The sequence below is a fragment of the Rattus norvegicus genome, chromosome 10 (assembly GCF_021556685.1).
Source record: "Rattus norvegicus strain SHRSP/BbbUtx chromosome 10, alternate assembly SHRSP_T2T, whole genome shotgun sequence".
Lineage (NCBI taxonomy): Eukaryota > Metazoa > Chordata > Mammalia > Rodentia > Muridae > Rattus > Rattus norvegicus.
The window spans coordinates 98,939,610-98,958,124 of record NC_141543.1 but is presented as its reverse complement, the minus strand read 5'-3'; the positions used below and the strand labels follow the sequence as shown (position 1 = coordinate 98,958,124).

Here is an 18,515-nt window from a genome sequence, read left to right as displayed (position 1 = left end):
TAATGGTGTTCTACTAACAGGCCATTAAATATAATATGGCACAGGAAGCTGTCTGAAGCCCACTGGTGCTTCTCAGAGCAGCAGCAGCATCGCAGACGCAAACGTTCCTAATAGAAACATGATGGATTCCGGGCAATCCTCTGTGTAATTGTGGGGTGTAGTACTCGCCCTACTTCAATATATCAGTGTATACTAGATTAATGGGCTCTCGAATTCTGAGCCACCCAAGCCCAGTATTAATGACAACAAGACTTGGGGAGAGAAGTTCAAAACATTTGCTAAAAACAAATAAATAAATTCCGACCCCGGGAGTGTGACCTTGAAGAGGGCTCATTCTCTCCATTTATGTTGCTCGGTGACATTCGAGCTTTAAGGCTTGGGCGACTGCTGAAGTTGGTGAGCCATGTCCTAGATCTCTGTAAAATCACAACCTTACTTCTTGACACCTGGACTCTCTCTCCCATGAGCTTCACCATGTCTGTGATGAACTTAAGTCAAACGTGTGCTAGCCTCTTCAACGCCTTTAAGTTTAGAGGGAAAAGGGAGCGGAGAACCAGAGTCCACACAGAAGACACACTCTCCCAATTATTAAAAAGGCATTTTTATTATAAATACATTTTAGTTGTAGCAGTAAAATACATTTTTGTGTTACCATGAATCTTTTAAAACAAAAAACTTCACTGACAAGGATCACACTGTAGACTCCTGGGCTCAAACAAACAACCAAACAAACAAAAAAAGCCAAAAAAAAAAAAAAAAAGTGCCCTAAGGAAGTAACATCAGCTAAGGGGACTCCAAAAACCAAGTTCGGAAAGAGGAAGGACAGAGAGAAGCAAAGGCTTGGTGGACAGCTTTGGGGCTGATCTTATGATACAAAGCCATCTTTACTTTTAAGAATAAACTCTTCAGGTCTTAGAACCTCTCAGATGAGGTGTGGTATACCACAAAGGAACAGAGTCATTGTTGTTACTTTTGTCACAGATTAGGCTGAATTAGATGCTACGGAAGTGATGCTTGTACGGTAAGCGGACCAGGGTGGTTTTATATACAGCCTCCCTTGTGAAGGCTTTTCCAATAGAAGACCCAGAACGAATCTACCATGTGACTGATCCTGCACATTGCTGACCACATTTAGAGAATTGTATTTTCTTGTAAAACATTAAAAGAGAAAGAACCTGCATCACTGATGGCTAGGACTCTTGACTAAAATGCAAACCCCATAAGCTTTATACTTCAGAGAAAGTATTTGGACCGCCCCGTTCTCCCGGGATGCAGCTGTTACATATAACCAGTACCTTTGCGGGTTTCAAAGAATCAGGTCAGACGGCTGGCGCAGAAATCAGATACAGTACATAGTGTCATATATGTGGACAGATAGGAGCGGCCGTGGTCCTGATGCATGGAGATCAGAGACCCTTCCTCTGGTGGGGGGAGGGGCATCGCTGAGAAACAATCTTAGGTACAACGGACATTTTGGGACTTCAACCCGAACAAAGGAGTCCTCTGACCTCCTGAGAGATACAAAGTGGTATCTCGAGATGCAGATCGCAGATAAACCAAAGACCCTTATAAGCCGGGAGTGCATAGAGGGAGCTGTGATGAGCACACCAGCAGCCTGAGGCTGAAGCTTCCGGGCCTTTTATGTAGGGGGTCCTGGGGGCTGGGAACGCTAAAGCCAACGCGTTCTATGATGGTCATTGTGTCTTATGCTTTGACGCCTACGCTGTTCTACATTCTACTACCTTAGAAATGGATTTGTTTTCTTCCTAGTAACTCAGTAAATTCAAAGTCAACTAGAAACCAGGAAGCAGAGCCCAAAACCCACCAGGCTGCAGCCCAGGCTGCACATTAAACACAACACACAAATGTAAAAATAGTCAAAGTCCTGTCAGGTGTGTTATGTTGTGGGTGGTTTCCTTCTCAGAAATAACGTGCTTGTCCACGTCTTCTGTGACTTAGGGGTCGCTCGTGCTATGGGGGTGGAGTGTTCCCCTCGACTCTTCTGCAAACATAGGTTTGCAGGGAGTCAGAAACAATTGCTTCTTTCCTGCCACGTGCAACACCCAGGCTCCCCCTAACACCTGCAGGCATGGCGGAGGACCCAAAATAACTTTGTTAACCTGAGAAACATAGAACACGAAGGTAAATCCTTTGCCCTCGCCCCCCAACACATATACCGAAGAAGAAGGGGACAAAAAAAAGATTAAAAACTATAGGTTCCATTAGTTGGGGACTATCTAATGTTTCTGATGCCCCAAGTCACTGCCACCGTAGGACCGGGACTCCTGTACTAAGACCCTGGACGAGTGCAAGTACACTCTCAGGGCATCCGATGGCTTCTTTCCACAATTCTGTCTCCATGTGGAGGGATTGAGGTCGACTCTAAGCACATCTCACAAACGCACAGCCTCCAAATGACAGCCAGGCAGCTGCGTCGTCGCTAACAACAACAAACTTACTCTACCAATGAAGGCGCCCCTGCACCCTAATGGGGAGGAGCAGCAGAGACCCCCAAGGGTAGAGAGAGCTCTTTCCACAAATGGGCCACTTGTGGTGCCAGGATGATTAAAACAGCCCAAGAGTGAAGAGATTAAAGCCCCCACACTCTCTCTCTCTAGACCAGTGGTCTTCAAAGTGCGCTTCCTGGACGGCTGTGGCGGCCACCCTGGCAGTGGGTCCAGCAATCTGTATTTCAACAACCCGTCCAGGGGAAACTGAGGCAAGTTTCAGCCTCAGAATTGCTTTTTTTTTTTCCTTTTTTTTTCTTTCTTGATCTTGTTCACAATTCTAGAATCTTAACATACAATAGTTTGTAGATAGTTACCGCTGTGTGTAATTTGCTGTCCCTGCCCTCTTCAGTTTCAAACATTAAAATATTAAAATGATTATTCCATAAAAAAAATCAAAGTTTTCTTAAAAGGTAATATTGATTTCCCCCTCCCGTACATCATCCTAAGGCAGGCAACCACATGCTCGTATACTAAATAAAGAGACCTCGTGTGAGGTAGAAATAGCCAAAAAGACCCCTCCCCCAAAAAAACATACCGAAAATCTCATAATATTGTTTAATGAACTCATAGAATTATATAAAACTTACTATGCTTTATGTTTAATATTTGTATCAAAATAAAATCTCTCTGTTGAACAAATTGCAAGTAAAGTCTGATCTACCACTCTGGTGACTGAAACTGTAGGACCCGTGGGCTTTCTCTCGACACTCGTTCCGGAAGCTTTAGACTTACCCCTGGATGAATGGGCTAGAAAGTAACCACAGCGCACAAGTCTAAGTCTAGAATCTTCTATTGTGCACCTCCCTTACAGAAAGGTGGTTTGTTTTGTTTTTTTTTAAAGTAGGTATTTTTCAGTAGGTTCGAAATATCTGAGTGTTACACTAAAACTTAAAAAAATTGTCTGACCTGATGTTCTAGTCTAGAGTTGATGATATGATGCCACTTTCTGATGTTTTATTGGGTTGCTAAACTTTAGTAAAAAAAAAAATCCCCTCCTTCCATGGTCTTGGAATTGATAATTAAATGGGGATACAAATGGCAAGTGTGAACTTAGCGGCCTCGCTGTCAAGTCACAGAGGGAAATGAGAAGGACTGATGCGGCGGATGTTCTGAAGACCCAGATGAAGGGGAGTCTGGGTACCATGATTCGAAGGGCATGCTAAGTGACACTCTGAAGAAGGGAGACAAGCTGAGGCAGCATCCGCCTTCTCTCTAACTTCTGGGCAGTCTGAATACTGACCAGATGACAAGTCACATCGACCAAGACACCTGCACCCAGACGAGAGCAGACACGGAGGGCGAGCAGAAGCAGGATTTTCAAGGGATAGGCAAGAAAACAACAGCATCTACTTACGGAGAGAAGACAAGTTTAGCTGTGAGGAGGTTGGGAAGTGGGTGGGAAGGGATGGACAGCCTAGATAATATTTTAAAGCAGTAATGTGTATGTCTTACTATGTGGGAACTTTTAATCATGTTTTTATAGAATTTTTCTATTAATAAAACTCTTCACTATGCAATGATTCTTTCGCTCCTGGGCATCTCCTAAAAAAGTCAACTAGTTCAGGAACTCTAACTTTCCCATGACAATCAGGGGAATACTCAGATTTAACTAAAATTGTCCTCAACACCGTGACTTGTCATCACGGTGGCTGGAGATGCAGTCTTCTACATTTTCAGCTTTGCTCTCAAAATGAAACATACCAAACTTAGAGCCTTCAACTACACTACGGCAACATTAACACAACACATGAGCTCAAGGTTAAAAAGACAGTTAGCTTCCTCAGGACTTCAACGCCTTCAGAAAGAGGAAAACCTCTTCAATAAATCAACTCTAGAGACTGCTGTGTTTAATTGGGTAATGCTTATTCCTCGAGACTTCCCCTTCTTTTACTTACCCTGCAGCTCTCTGGACAGGAAGGACCAGTCGATGCTTAGATCAAACCTGAACTCATCCTAGAATTTTGATTAGAATAAAACAAAAGAAAAAATAACCTACAGCGGACAATTTTGCTCTCCTCACACCAGATGACTCAGACAGGGAGAAGTCTGTGTGAAGACAGGAAGGCTGAGATCCTTAGTCTCAATGATCAATAACTGACTACTGACCAGTCAAGGACAAGATGTCGTGACTAGTAATGGCAGAAGCAGGATAGAGTGCTTTTAAAAACACACCAGAACATATCCATGATACAGGGAATGAGGTCTGTCAAACCTCATCAGGAATTAATTTTTAGGTCAAGAGGGAACTGTGGGGTAGGGGGAACAAACTTACTGAATACTCTGAATTATCATCTACAAGAACTGGAAGAGAAAGAGGAGGAAGGGAGAGAGAGGAGGAAAGAAATACCTCGAGTTGTACAGCAATGGCCAAAACCAGTACTGGCAAGGACAAGGAAGCACCTCAGGTAGAAATGAACGGATAAATGAGAAAAATCAAAAACAACCTCAGGAGACAGACCTATCAAGTTTCCTTTAAAAGAACAACAGATGTGTGCTTATGTATGTAAACACATATATATACACACGCACGTAGGTGCATATGCTCCGTCTGAACTCGAAAGTTGGATCTGATGAAAGGAAGAAGCTATTTCTGTGAAGCTGACTAACCCTGCTAATACTACCAGGGGACTGCAAGGAGCAGCGAGCGACAGCTTGCCGTGGCTCTTCTGGTAAGGTCTGCTGTAGACTGTTACAAGATGCTGGCCATACCTAACAGGCTCCTTAGAGCCTGGATGGGAAGACAGGAGTAACGCTGGGTGTGGGGGAGCTGGGAGAAAATAACGCCAAGACACAGAAATAAACCCTCAACCTAGCTGCAGAAACAAGAAAGAGATGGGGACGCTCTGACATTCGCAACAGAGCGGTCAAGTAGAAAGTAGCTAGTGTCATTTCCTAGACATAACCACGTTGAGAATGTCACTGCAACCTGACGGGTTCCTTATCCAGACGGTCCCACCGTCAGTGTTCTATATAAGATGATAGGGTGCACACGCGACTTTAACTATATATAAATAATTTAAAAAACTGATATTTTTTTAAGGTTCAAGTATGAAAAACAGAAAGTAGGCAATGACCTCCTGGTGAGAAGTGACCCAAAAGCTGACAGAATAGTTCTGTCTGAATTAGCAGAATGGCTCTCTGAACTCTTGCCCGGCATGTCCTGCTGTCCTGTGTGTCTGCATGTGTGGGCATGGGAGCTAACACTGATGGGACATGGATAGCATATCACAGGTGAGTTCCATTTCTCGCCTGGGCATGGAATTAGAAAACAGAGCCCAGTGGCAAAGTTGTCTCATTCTGCCTGAAACATGCCAGCATGTGCTGATGTCATGTAACATGCCAGCATGTGCTGATGTCATGGCTCACTGGATGCCTGTCCATGCCGTGACCTGTACTATCCGTGAACACAGCCTTTAGTCTGCCGGTCCACATCTGGCAGCTCAGAAGAAGCTTACAGCCGGAGACAGGAGGCCAGGTTCCGCTAGCACGAAGGCAGAACTGAATCTGAGAGGCTGTATCATCGGTCTCGGAGTTTACTACCTCTTAACCAACGCAGCCTTCAATCCCACACTGTGTGGGGTTATAGGGGGCCGTGGAGAGCCGGCATAAGCTAATCTCTAGTCACACGGACTAAGTCTGCTGGCTCCTTGCCACTTTCAACTCATCTTAAAACGTTCTATGGAAAGTCTTCCAGAAAGCTACTCTTGAGCGATCGTCAAGAAAGTCTGGCTCTTTTGAAATATCCCCTGGACTCATCTTAGTTTAAAAAAGGGGGGAAGGGGGAGAGATACATTGTAGTCTCAAGATTTCTCAGAAATGTAAAATTAGAATTACGGGATCAGGAAATGACAAAGGACATTCATTGTTTCTGATGTGTTAAAGAACACATGAAGAGAACAGCCTCTTCCTTCAATGATCATTCAAAACAACTGGCAGGCCGCGGACCTCTGCACACGCTTGCTTACATTCCGTATTTCTAATGAGTCCAAGGGGGGGTTTCTGAAGACTCAAAAGATCTGAAACATACCCTAGATTTTGATCAGTTTTTTGATAATGTTTTTTTTTCTTTAATGATGTCCCTCAAAAAAACAATTAGAAAAAAATCTTAGCATTGCCATGTGTAATGTCATATCTTAATGTAAACATCAAATAAGGTACCAAGATTTTTACTGGAGGAAAAGAAACCCAAACCTTTAGTCGGCACAGGTCTTTCTGCCCTGGAGGAGGGGCCAGGCTACAAACACTTACACATGCAGAGTGAGAAAAAAAGATTTTTCACTAAATTCACGCAGTTTTAAAATAGTCATCAAGTCTACTAAGCACCGACAATCCTAAAAATGCTTCAGCTCCATGATTTGTTTAAAAAAAACAAAACCGCTCTCAACTCAACGTTAAAAACAAGCGGGAAGTCTTGCTTGTCAAAAACAAAACAAACGGAACTGACTATGCCACTGGGGTTTGCTTTGCTTTTTTTTTTTTTCTTTTTTCCTTTTTCACATTTCAAAGCCCAGTGGCATGCAGAATACACGGGCAAATAAGGCCTTGACCTCTACCCTATGCTGATGGAGAGAACAGCATGTCATAGATAGTCTAAAACTCTGAAAGTTTTAGAATGCAGCATCCTGTTGTCAAAAAAAAAAAAAAAAAAAAAAAAAAGATAAGGGATTTAGAAGATGCTGCCCCTTTATTTTTTTAAAAAATTTTTTAACTGAATTTAAGCAAAAATAACATACATTTGTACATCAACTGGCCATTTCTGGTACAGAAACCCAGCATGTGGTAATATTATTGAATAAATGTAAATGCTACTTAACAATTTTTTTCCTTTTAAATACATTTTAGACAAACTTTTTTCTTTTTCTTTTTTTATAGTTGCACAGTTAACCTCTTAGCTGCTAGCTTGATGCAAACATATGTAACAATACACAAATTTAAAAATATTTTTATTCTACATAAAAGCTGTCAAAATTCTGACTCACATCAAAAATGCAAAATAATGGAATATACTTTTAAACGTAGGCGCAGGTCTAGCAGCAAGGGGACTGAGAGCGCAGTGAACGTTATGGAGGGCTGCACACAGACAGAGCCGCCACCTCAATCCTGCAGACTGAACAGGAACTGCACATTCTCTGAGGAGAGCGCGAGCCGGGTCACTTGAAGTAGGAGTAGAAGCCATTGCTTCCCGGGCTGCTGCCCAAGCTGAGCTCCTGGAACAGGGACAGTGGGTCGCTGCCCTTCTTGGCCTGCTCGGGCGGAGGCCTGGGCTTGGGCGGGGCCCGTAGCGCACTGGCATAGGACATGGCGGGCTTGCTCCCTGCCGGGCTCTGCTGGCTGCTGCTGTTGGCAGACTCCGCGATCTGCTTGTTGGGCATGAGGGGTGGGAACTGGCCGAGGTGCTGCAGCACCGAGTAGTTGAAGGAACTGGACACCTCCCCACTGTCAGGCTTCAGCTGATCCTCAGGGGGTTTGACAGTCTTGGGTGGAACTACAAGCAGAGAACAGGGACAGGTTTAACCAGAGGCGCAGCCTGCGCGCGCACGCACACAAGCACGCACGAGCTCCTCCACCTCCAGGAGCAAAAGCGCAAACACAGTTTAGTTCAGGGATACGTAACTCCGTCACAGGACGTGAAACCACAACACGCTTTAAACCCCTCTCTTGAAGAAACACCATAAAATAACACCCAGGAACAGCAAATACACAGAAACCACATGTCAACGGGGTAGGGGCCAGGGTGGGGGTGGGGGTGGGAGGTGGGGGTGTTGGGGGAGAGCACTGCCAGATAAAGACTCAGTTATCTGCCTGGGTGGCTATGTTACTGTGAACCAGAACATGCTTGTATCTATAGAAACGTGCTGTTCACACTCTATACTCAAACATGGTCCAATGGTGCCAGGGTCCACTTGTTACAGCCACTCTCCTTTCTTTTAACACATTTACATTGAAACATTTTTTTTTTTTCCAAGAAGATTTTGCAGTGTAGCTCAGGCTGGTTTTGAACTCTTGATCCTCTGCCTGCCCTGAGCTGGGGGCAAAGGTGTGCACTGACGCACCTAGCTCTAATGTTCTACCTGAACGTGGATTAACGAGGGGAGAAACAGAGCTAAGCATCACATTTTCTACCATCTGACTTCCAAGGTCTTTAAAACATCGTCCCAGTGTTAATACTGATCAACACTTAGCTTGTTTCCAATCTTTTGAAATTTAAATAACCCAGAGAGAGAGAGAGAGAGAGAGAGAGAGAGAGAGAGAACACGCACCCACACACCCTTGCAAGAACACACAGTGGCTTTTGAGCAATTTGGACGTGGGTGGGACTGACGGGAAACCACCCCCATGTGTATTCAGGTGTGAGGAGTAAAAATCACAGCTTTCTGGAAACTCACCCATTCACCTTACCTATCAACTCTCTGGGCTGACTTGTCCTGCTGGATCCATTGCATGGAATGTTCTGGTAGGGGGCAGATGAGGTGGTGTTGGCCCAGGACTCGGGGGCTGGGAAGCCGAACCCAGGTGGGTTACTGTGGTCCTGCGGTTCTTTGCCCTGAGCCAGGCTGTCTTGGGGAGTGCTGGCCTCTTCCACACAAGGCTGGGCTGCGCCAGATGAGATTCTTCTTTGGTACAAGGGCCGACCAGGTCCTCTGGGCTCATACTACACAAAGAAAAAGATGTTCGGGAAGTCAGGACGCCCACTCCCACATCCAACACCACCTTCAGATCCACAGTGATCTAACCTCACAAAACAGACAGATTCCTAAGGAAATTCTCTTGTGTAGTATGAAACTCCCTCCTCTACACCTTCTCCCATTGAAATAAAATGCACTCCAACATGGTGTCAAGAAACCTGGGTCTGAAATTCATCTCTGGACTGTTCCTTCCTATGCGATCCCATGGCAACACATGCCAGCCTGTGGGCTCCTGCACAAACCCGTTGTCTTTTATTTTTTAAAGTTATTTATTTATTTTATTTATGAGTTCAGCATCAGATCCCATTACAGATGGTTGTGAGCCACCATGTGGTTGCTGAAACTCAGGACCTCTGGAAGAGCAGTCAGTACTCTTGGTTAAGAGCACTAAGCCATCTCTCTGGTCCCCCAAACTAGTTTTGTCTCTGGTTATAAAGCCATACAGTTATTCTGGAGAACAGCATGCATGCATGACTTGGAGGGCAAGTGGGCTGACCCACAGAGCTCTGGGACAGGGCCACTAAAAAGACTCATCTGGACCTCCCCAGCTTCGGCCCTGCTGACAAGACCTGCTTCCTCCCACCTTGCCTAAGCACGCCTGACTGGGTCATACTTCTCCCAGTTGATCAGCTGATGCGCAATACTCACTACTTTCTTCAAAATATTATTTTCGTATGTTTAAAACCTAATTAACATATGTATCTTCTTCCTAAATTTCCTAAAACTACATAAGCAAAATTCTCTTGCCCTTCTGACAAGGGCTATTTGCCAGCCATTTCAAGATGTCGCCTGAGCTAGGAGCTCTACACTTTCTTCTTGCCTACTTCTGGCAGGTACTGGCTATCATCAGCTCCAATAGCAGGCAGTACAGAATCACTGTGCAGACCAGCCTGCCTAGATCCTAGCCAGTGGCACTAGACATCAGGCCTTGCCTTATATCTGCAAGCATTACCGTGGAAAACTGGCCTAACCTCAGTGTGTTACCCTGCAACACTCATGTCCTCTTGGGATTGCAGAGAGAACCAAATACACTAGGAACACAGGATGCTTAAGTTGATTCCTGGTGCATCTTAAGAGCCAATTGTGAGATCATTGTTTTACTGTAAACTAAAAGACCTACATCTGATCACAATGACACATGGCTTTTAATTGCCCCATGTTTTTCCCCAGTAATCATAAAATCATAAAATATTCAGCTTGAATTCAATTATGATTCAGACGCATCTTTCACCTTTATAAGCACATGTTGGATAATAAAGGGCAGGGCCACCAGAGAGCACTGTGGGGCCCCAGCAGCAGTCCAAGGTTGGAAGGGGGTGGGGTGTCGCATCAGTATACAGCCCAAACCAAACCCCACTAGTGTCAAGGAAGGGACAGTAAAGGGGCAGGAAAGGGTGGAGGAGAGCCTTTCTGTCACCAGGGAGCTGTGACACCAGGCCACACATGAACTTAGGAAAATCAGTCACTGCCACCTAGCCTCATATGTATCTTATTTATGTCCTGTTCCTCATTAGAACGATTACATTCACTTTTTATTTTATTCTTTAGAGAAAATTCTTTCCCAGGGGTCAACAACTTTGAAGTTGACTGTGGATCGAGATTGTGCTGCTCTGTGTGGGATTCAAGCAGCACACTGAAAGTCGCTTAGCAGGAGAGCCAACTGTCCCAGAGTGTGTACATTCTCCAGGCCAGACAAGCCTCCAGTGACCGATCAAATGGTTTGTTCAGCCTTTTCTGTAACAAAGACAATTAGCTCTTGAAATGAAGATCAACTGCTTTTTAATTGTCATACTGGGAATTCTGCCCTGTCGCTGATTGTAGGGGATCACACTCTTGAGTCTTTATGTGTGAAAGCTAGTGTAGTAATGTTGGCTGGGGCCTAAAAAAGAAAGGGGGGGAGGGAGAGAGAGAGGGAGAGGAAGGAAGGGAAGGAAGGGAAGGGGAAGGGAAGAGGAAGGGAAGGGAAGAGGAAGAGAAAGGGAAGGGGAAGGGAAGAGGAACGGGAAGGGGAAAGAGAAGGGAATGGAAGGGAAGGGGCAATTGTGAGAGCTCTGTGACACAGAAAGACCTCAGCCAGGGACTTCATAAGCCCTGTCTTTAATGGGCAGCTAGGACAGTAGAATAGACAATGGTAGACACTGGAACCTTGGAGCATCAATGAAGGAAAAGGAAAATCAGGAAGTTACATAAATAGAATAAAAGGGCGGGGAATCTATAGGTACAGCTGTTGAATGCACAGAGGTGAGCGTGCAGAAAAGCCATCTTTATCTGTCCATCCGCGAAGGTAAGGTGGGCAGGGGCAAAGCAGCAGGCAGCAAGTGAGGGTGCTTTATACACCAAATAAAGCGAAGGGGGCTTCTTCCTTCAGCCTCAATTCCTAACCTTTCTTTCCTTTGCCTGACCACAGCCTCCATCAGGGTCTCCAACCTGCTGCCTGCCTGCCTGCCTGCTGCCTTCTTCCTGCCTGCCTGCCTGCTACCTTCTTCCTGCCTGCCTGCCTGCCTGCCTGCCTGCCTGCTACCTTCTTCCTGCCTGCCTCCTCTTTTGTTCTTTGCCTTGCTGTCAATCCCCACTGTCACCCTTTTCTTTCCCATCTTTCTTTTGGAGACAAGTCTCACCATGTGGCTGGCCCGTGCTTGTCTTGACCACGAGAGCTCAGGCGAGCCTCAGTGTTCAAGATGCTGGGGCTATCGGTGTGCACCACTGTGACATAATTGCTCTGAGGCTCAAAGTCTCTTCCTGTCAACTATGATGCTGGCCGCTGGATGTTTCTGAGGTTGCAAGTTTCCACTTTGTGTGAATGTGTGTAGGTCGGTGGTAAGGAGGGTGGAGGGCTGTTTGTTTCCAGAAGGGGAGATATCTACTGATAAGAGAATGTGATTTCCCCCGGACAGTTAACATGGTAGGTAATGCACTGATTTACTTCCAACTACAGCATCAGCCAGATGAGCTGCCCAGGGTCATGGTGTGTTGTTCTCTTCAGGCCTGGCTGAATTCAATTTACTATTCTGTTGAGGATAGTTCTCATCATAGAAATCAGCCTATAGTTTTCTTTTCTTTTGTGTACTGTCTCCGTCTTGCTTTGGAAACAGTAATGGCAGCTTCATGCAAACGAATTGACAGATTTTTCCCTTCCATTCTCTGGCAATGACTGTAATTAGTAGAGTTTCTTCTTTACATATTTGGAGAAATTCAGTAGTGAAACAGCTCTGGCCTAGAGTTATTTATCTCTTTAAGAGTTATTTTTTTGGGGCTGGGGATTTAGCTCAGTGGTAGAGCGCTTACCTAGGAAGCGCAAGGCCCTGGGTTCGGTCCCCAGCTCCAAAAAAAAAAAAAAAAAGAGTTATTTTTTTAAATCATAAATTCAATTTTAGCGGCTATCTGATCACTCCTATGACACTATGACATTTATTTCACTGTTGGTGAGTTTTGGAAAGTCTGTGGCCATCTTACCTACGCTGTTGAAGACTGTTTGCAAGCCTCCTAGTACCATCCTTTCAGAGACACCTCGTCTGTGGTGGCATCCTTCCTTTTGTTCCTGGTATGGCCAGGCTATTTCCTCTTGTCCGTCTTGGGGGCTGAGTATTTGTCACAGACTGAAGCTCAGGAGTTGAGAGAAGGGGGCACTCAGGAGGGCAGACATGGCTAAACGCATGGGTCAGGCTCGCTGCTTTCCAAGGGGAAGAGAGTGCCACTGTGCACCTGTCCCTCCTGGAGCAGCTGCTGCAGCCTAGAGAAGGACACCTAGGGAGTCCGTGATTAGCAGGTGGGTGAGGGACTCCTTCCCCTCCATGTCTCCCATAATTTTCCATCTTTCTATCCTGCCTCAATTCTCCTCGAGACTCTGGATTCTCAGTCTTAGGGTCTCAGAAGGCTAACACTCCATTTTCTACAATTAAGCAGTCATTGGCCCTATCTACTCAAGGACCAAAAGTCCAGTCTGTCTACACTAACACGATACAGTTTGAGCACAGGCACCGGAATATCATCAAGTGAGTCAACAATGCTTCAGACAGATTCCAAACAAGACCCCAAGATATCAGCATTTGGGGAGACAAAAGTGAGGCATAGCTTCCCACTGGAAATGCCTGAGGAGTCCCCCAGACCTTTACGGCCTTCAACTCATGGATTCACGGGACTCAAAGCAGAAAGAATTTCGGCACTAACCAGCGGCACGCATGAGGGTCAGTAATGACATCTAGATATTCAGCAGGCAGAGGGAGAGAGAAAGAGGAGCGTGCAGAAGAAGTTAGGCCCTCACTAATCTTGCTAAATGCTATTTGCATTCCCTTTACAGAGGACCAACTGTGGGTTTCACGGACTCTTTCTTCTCTAATGTTCTCTGCAATACTGAATCTCTTCATCAGTCTCGTTTCCTGGAGTCTATCTCGCTCTTCCTTTTACGATTTCTTAAGGTGGTGGCCTAGGGCTCTCATCTGACATCTTGTCTCTTTTCTACTTTAAGCACTTCACATTCCCTCCGATGCTGCTGTGACAGCAGTCCATGAGCTCAGACGTGCCGCCTGCTTACTTTCTAACACACAATAAGCCATTGATCTGCATTATGCACAGACATCTGGAAAACAGGAACCAGAATGGGATTCTTAAAAGATTAGGGTCCAGATACAGAATGAGATATCAAACAGTGTAACTACAATACGCTGGAAATTCAAATACGTAATGATGCTTGATTCATAATGATATTCAAAGTAAAAACAAGAAAAAGGCCTCAACAGCCATCCTTGAATCCTGCTTGTATACTGGATACTAGCCTAAAAATGAATACAGGACAATAAATTATTTATCTGCCTTTCCCATATAGACTGTATTTTAGTATTTAGTATTTTATCATCCTCAATGTCCTTCTTCATATAAGAAAAGTAAACACAGAAGAAAAAAATCAAAACTTTTAAAATACTATTTGGCATCTCTAATGAAACAAAAGACTAAAGCCACAGCCATCAACAGCACCAGCCAGGAAAGTTGTTGGGAAATACTACAAGCACTGGGGCAGACTGGCTGGTACCTGGTGCCTCACCTCAGCCAACAAGTTACCATCCCAGTGTGGGAAACTACCCATCGTGTACACTTCCTTCCACTTGCACATGAATACGCACACTCTCTGAAAACAAATCGTATTCTATTTGGCTTGGTAATTTCTCATTAACATGAGAGAGACAGAGGCTGAAGAAACGCCTCAGCGGTTTGGAACACGAAAGGCTCTTGCAAAGGACCTGGGCTGAGTTCCCAGTACCCACATGGTGGCTGGCAACCACCATGACTCTTTTCCAAGGCATCTGGCAGTCTCTTCTGGTCTCGTGGGCACCAGGCATGCACACTTACATGCATGCGAGCAAAACGCCATGGACATAAAATAAAAATAAATAAATCTTTTTTAAAAAGTCATAGATGTCTTTCTGTATCATGAAAACTCTTAGAATCTCATATTTAACAACTGATTATTTATTTAAATGAATCTTTTCATTTTCTCACTGTTTGAAGAAGAAACTTCCAACTGTGGAGCTCTCTCATGCTCCACTAACATTTTAATTTAAATCCCCACGAGGTTTTATCATCTTACATTTGAAGTAGCATACCTACGGTTTGGTACAAAGATATCTAAAAAAGAAAGCAGGATGAAGGGATTACAGTGTGACAGACAAGGGCTGAAGCAAGTGAAAACTGATGCCCAAAAGTGCTTTTTCAAAGTAGTAACTTAGTTTTATTACAAATATAAGCCAAAATAAAACAACAAACCCTAGTGGTATTCATGGACTAAGTATTGCAATTGTAGACTCAGAACAAAGGTCTGTGGGGAATGGTCTGCATGGAAGGTGAGGGCCTGCATTCTATGTCCAAGGCCTGGGCACAATGGTCAGCACAGGGCAGGGCTGTGGGGTGAGTAAAATAATCCTGAATAATTGCTTCAATTTCTTTCTTAGTGATGAAAAAGCTTCCAGCCACTGAGCCAATGTAAAATGCAATAGAGAGAAATAGACTTGAAAAAGAAGAAATTCCCCCAAGTAGAGAACATAAGCACTTTAAAATATGACAGGAGAAAGTGAGACGTGGAGAATTCTAGACATCCAGCACCTTACTAACAGAAGTCTCACAAGGAAAGATGGAGAAAGATTGGGATGAAGATTACCAAAGGAAGAGAGGACTTCAGGTGGCTGAGGGTCGTCTGTGACCTGGGATGCTGTGTCTCCATGCCCTTCAGGAAGGCTCACATAAAGAGAAGCACCTTGTGAGGAACCCCTCTCAGGAAAGGACACTTGGGAGATTGCCAACAGTCTTTTCCTCCACCCAAACAGTGAGTCATGGAGGAGACACGAAAACCAAAACAACACTACAGCTAAGAGAAATCTGTCTGCATCACTGTGGCATTCTGGGCTGCTTCAACTTCTCGACTCATTTTCAGTGGGGACAGTTGGTCTATGAAGACACCTCCTACAAGGAAATGACAGAGCCGGTTTGAGCCAAATATAAACCAGTTCAGAAGACCCTTCAACTGGGAACAGCTTTCTCTCTGGAGGATCAAAATGACCACAACTAAGGTTTTCAGCTTTTCAAAAGAAGAGCATCAGAGAACTTTCGCTCAGCTCTTAGAGAGTACTGGGAAATGAATTGCTTATTGTTAATTCCTGAGATTTGAGGGCTCAGAGTTAGTCGTCTGAAAATCCAAACATTCAGCAGCTAGAATGAGATGGATTTCCAGAATGGAAGAATTGCTTCTTCCACCCCCACAAAAAGGGAAAAATTTAGATGGCTAAAAATGTAACTCTTTGTCCCAAAAATATGTGCTCCCCGCAGCATCCGGCTCTGAGAGCTGGAGTCATTCCTTGCTCCCTACACTTTCCTGCTAAGCACACATTTCCACTTCATTAATGCTGACCCCAGACAGGATCAACATTTCTGTGCCTCAGTCTCCTTTAAAAATAAGTGCCCAGGAGCTGTTGAGATGGCTCAGTGGGTAAGTTGTCCTCCCACCTCCTACTTCACACACACACACACACACACACACACACACACACACACACACACACACACACACAAATAAAACACGTGTAATTTAAAATATTAGGAAAATAATGAGTTGCCAGGTCTGTTGGAACAAGTCTGTTATCCCAGTTATTCAGGAGGCTGAGGCAGGAGGATGGAAAGTTCAAGTCCAACTTGGCTATAGACACCAAGCCCCAGGCTGGCCTGTGATACAGTGAGACTCTGTCTTGAAGTGAAAACAAACAGAGCTGGGATGGAGCTCAGGGAGCAGCTCTTGGTCTGGTACACATGAGGATCCAGCTTCAATCCCTAATACTCGATAACGACAACGATAAACAAGGAGTTAAAGGAAGTGCTCCCAGAGACAGAGCGGTGGCTCCGTGGGGAGGAGCACTTATAGCTCATCCAGAGAACAGGGTTCAGTTCCCAGCATCCACACTGCAGCTCACAACTGTCCACAGCTCCAGTTACAGGGAGCCAATGTCCTCTTCTGGCTTCCTTGGGCACCAGACACACACATGTTGCACATACATAATCACAGGCAACCACTCACAAACACAAAATAAAATCTTTTTTAAAAATTCTCCGAGGTGGAACTATGACATCATTATGTCACCAAACATATGGTTTTACTTTAAATTTGTACTGTTAGTATTTCTTTATAAATAGTAAGCTGTAATACTAACATTTCAAAAACATGAATGTATGAACTATAGTTAATATAGGAACTCTACGTAAGAAAGTTACTAAATTTGTGTACAAATTTGTATTAATATAGTTGTCAATTTAAGTAAAATTCCTAGCTTGCTCGCTACTCTAAGACATAGCTGCAATGTTAAGGTTAGCAAATCTTTTCATACGAATGCATTTAAATAAACAACTGGGGGAAAGGTTAGCATATTATGAAAACTTCTATATTTATAATTATGCTCCCAAGGCCAATCACTAAGGTAAAACTAAGTGCTCTAATGGGAATCTCAACTCATATTATGGTGTTGGGAACTTTAAGTAAAGCCCAATGGCTCATCTCAGTGATTACCTTTGACAAATTGGAACGAAGAGTGGTCTAGCTTACTGATCTGTTGATCACTGTTCCTTGTTCTAGGAGGTTTACTAGCCAAGAAGACAACAATATTTCCAACTGGTTCCACAACACAAATCACAAGCCATCAATATGTACATCGACAGTGAGAAGAAGCGAGCTCTCCCAGCCCTTGGTCAGGATGATAGCCTTCCCGCAGGACACTTGGCTCCAAGGGGGACCCAGGAGCAAACACGGCCAGAGAACACAGTGAGATCTAAACTAATGAATGCGCAACCACAAGTGCTTAAGAGAAAAATGAAAATAAGCAAAGTTCAAAAGCCAGGATCTAAAACAAGAAGTGTTTCACAGCAGGGCCAGAGCAGAGGCGTCGTCAACTCTAACACTGACTGACTGACCACTGACCAGAATGGGCAGCCACCCACTCCCACCAGAACTGGAGAACTGAGCAGTCTTAAGCATGCTGAGCAAGTGCCTGACCACCAGCCAAACCCCTAGCAGGGATCCAATTCTCTCACGAGGCTTTTATGATAATATCTCACTGCAAACAAAAATGTGCAATTCCAGAAACCAGTTCTGACTGGTGCAGTGACAATCTGAAGAGCATTTTTCATTTTCTCCATTTATTTCTTTAATCAGACTATTTCAGACTGAAGAGCATCTGAGATGGAGGAGCGCGCTTTGTGCCAGTGTCAGCACTGCAAGTCTGTGGTAAACGGAAATTCTTAACTTGACAAATCTACGGCCACTTAAGGAGAATGAGGATTTGTCTTTCAGGATGAAATGCCTGGAAGGTATAATGGGAGAAGCTTGCATTCATAACAATGAACAGAGCTTGAGACAAAACAACAACCCAGGGAGCCAGAAATGACGACACTAGAGATTTTAAAGAGAAACACACAAAATGAACGGTAGGGAGCAGAGAGAGGGAGAACAATTAACACATAGGAGCTCAGACTGTTTCCTAAAGGAGCACCTCAAAGAATGTCAGTGATAAAATTCCTTCCAATTTAAGCTATAAGTTTGATATACTTCAAAGAGAAATCAAAAGTAGGCTTTAGAGGCATATACAGAAGAGAAAGAATTGACGATATTCTAAACTTCTAGTAGGAAACTCTCGAAATGGCCACCTCCTCTTCCTTCCACACATACAGAACAGGAAGAGGAAGAGGTCAGAAGCTTCATACTATCTCTAGGTTCACAGTGTTGGTTACAGCATTAAGCCTCGTCTGAATTGAGAGTGTCACTCTGGTACAGAACAGAGACTGAAGGAGA

The 18,515-nt window shown here is 44.4% G+C and overlaps 1 protein-coding gene across 15 annotated transcripts in view; it reads right to left on the bottom strand.

Moving 5' to 3' along the window:
* Positions 1 to 585: 585 nt before the first annotated feature.
* The window catches only part of Helz (helicase with zinc finger), a 145,081-nt gene continuing 127,151 nt past the window's right edge, over positions 586 to 18,515 (bottom strand). For 9 of the 15 annotated variants that reach the window (XM_087570853.1, XM_087570852.1, XM_087570854.1 and 6 more), the window contains 2 exons: positions 8,910 to 9,162; positions 7,437 to 7,995 (listed from right to left, as the gene is read on the bottom strand). In XM_087570853.1, coding sequence (XP_087426979.1) covers positions 7,661 to 7,995; positions 8,910 to 9,162 — 588 coding nt within the window. In that variant the 3' untranslated portion in view covers positions 7,437 to 7,660. Of the gene's footprint in view, positions 7,996 to 8,909; positions 9,163 to 12,649; positions 15,647 to 18,515 lie in introns of all 15 variants that reach the window. The other 6 variants (NM_001439672.1, NM_001439674.1, NM_001105848.3 and 3 more) reach the window with 2 other exon arrangements.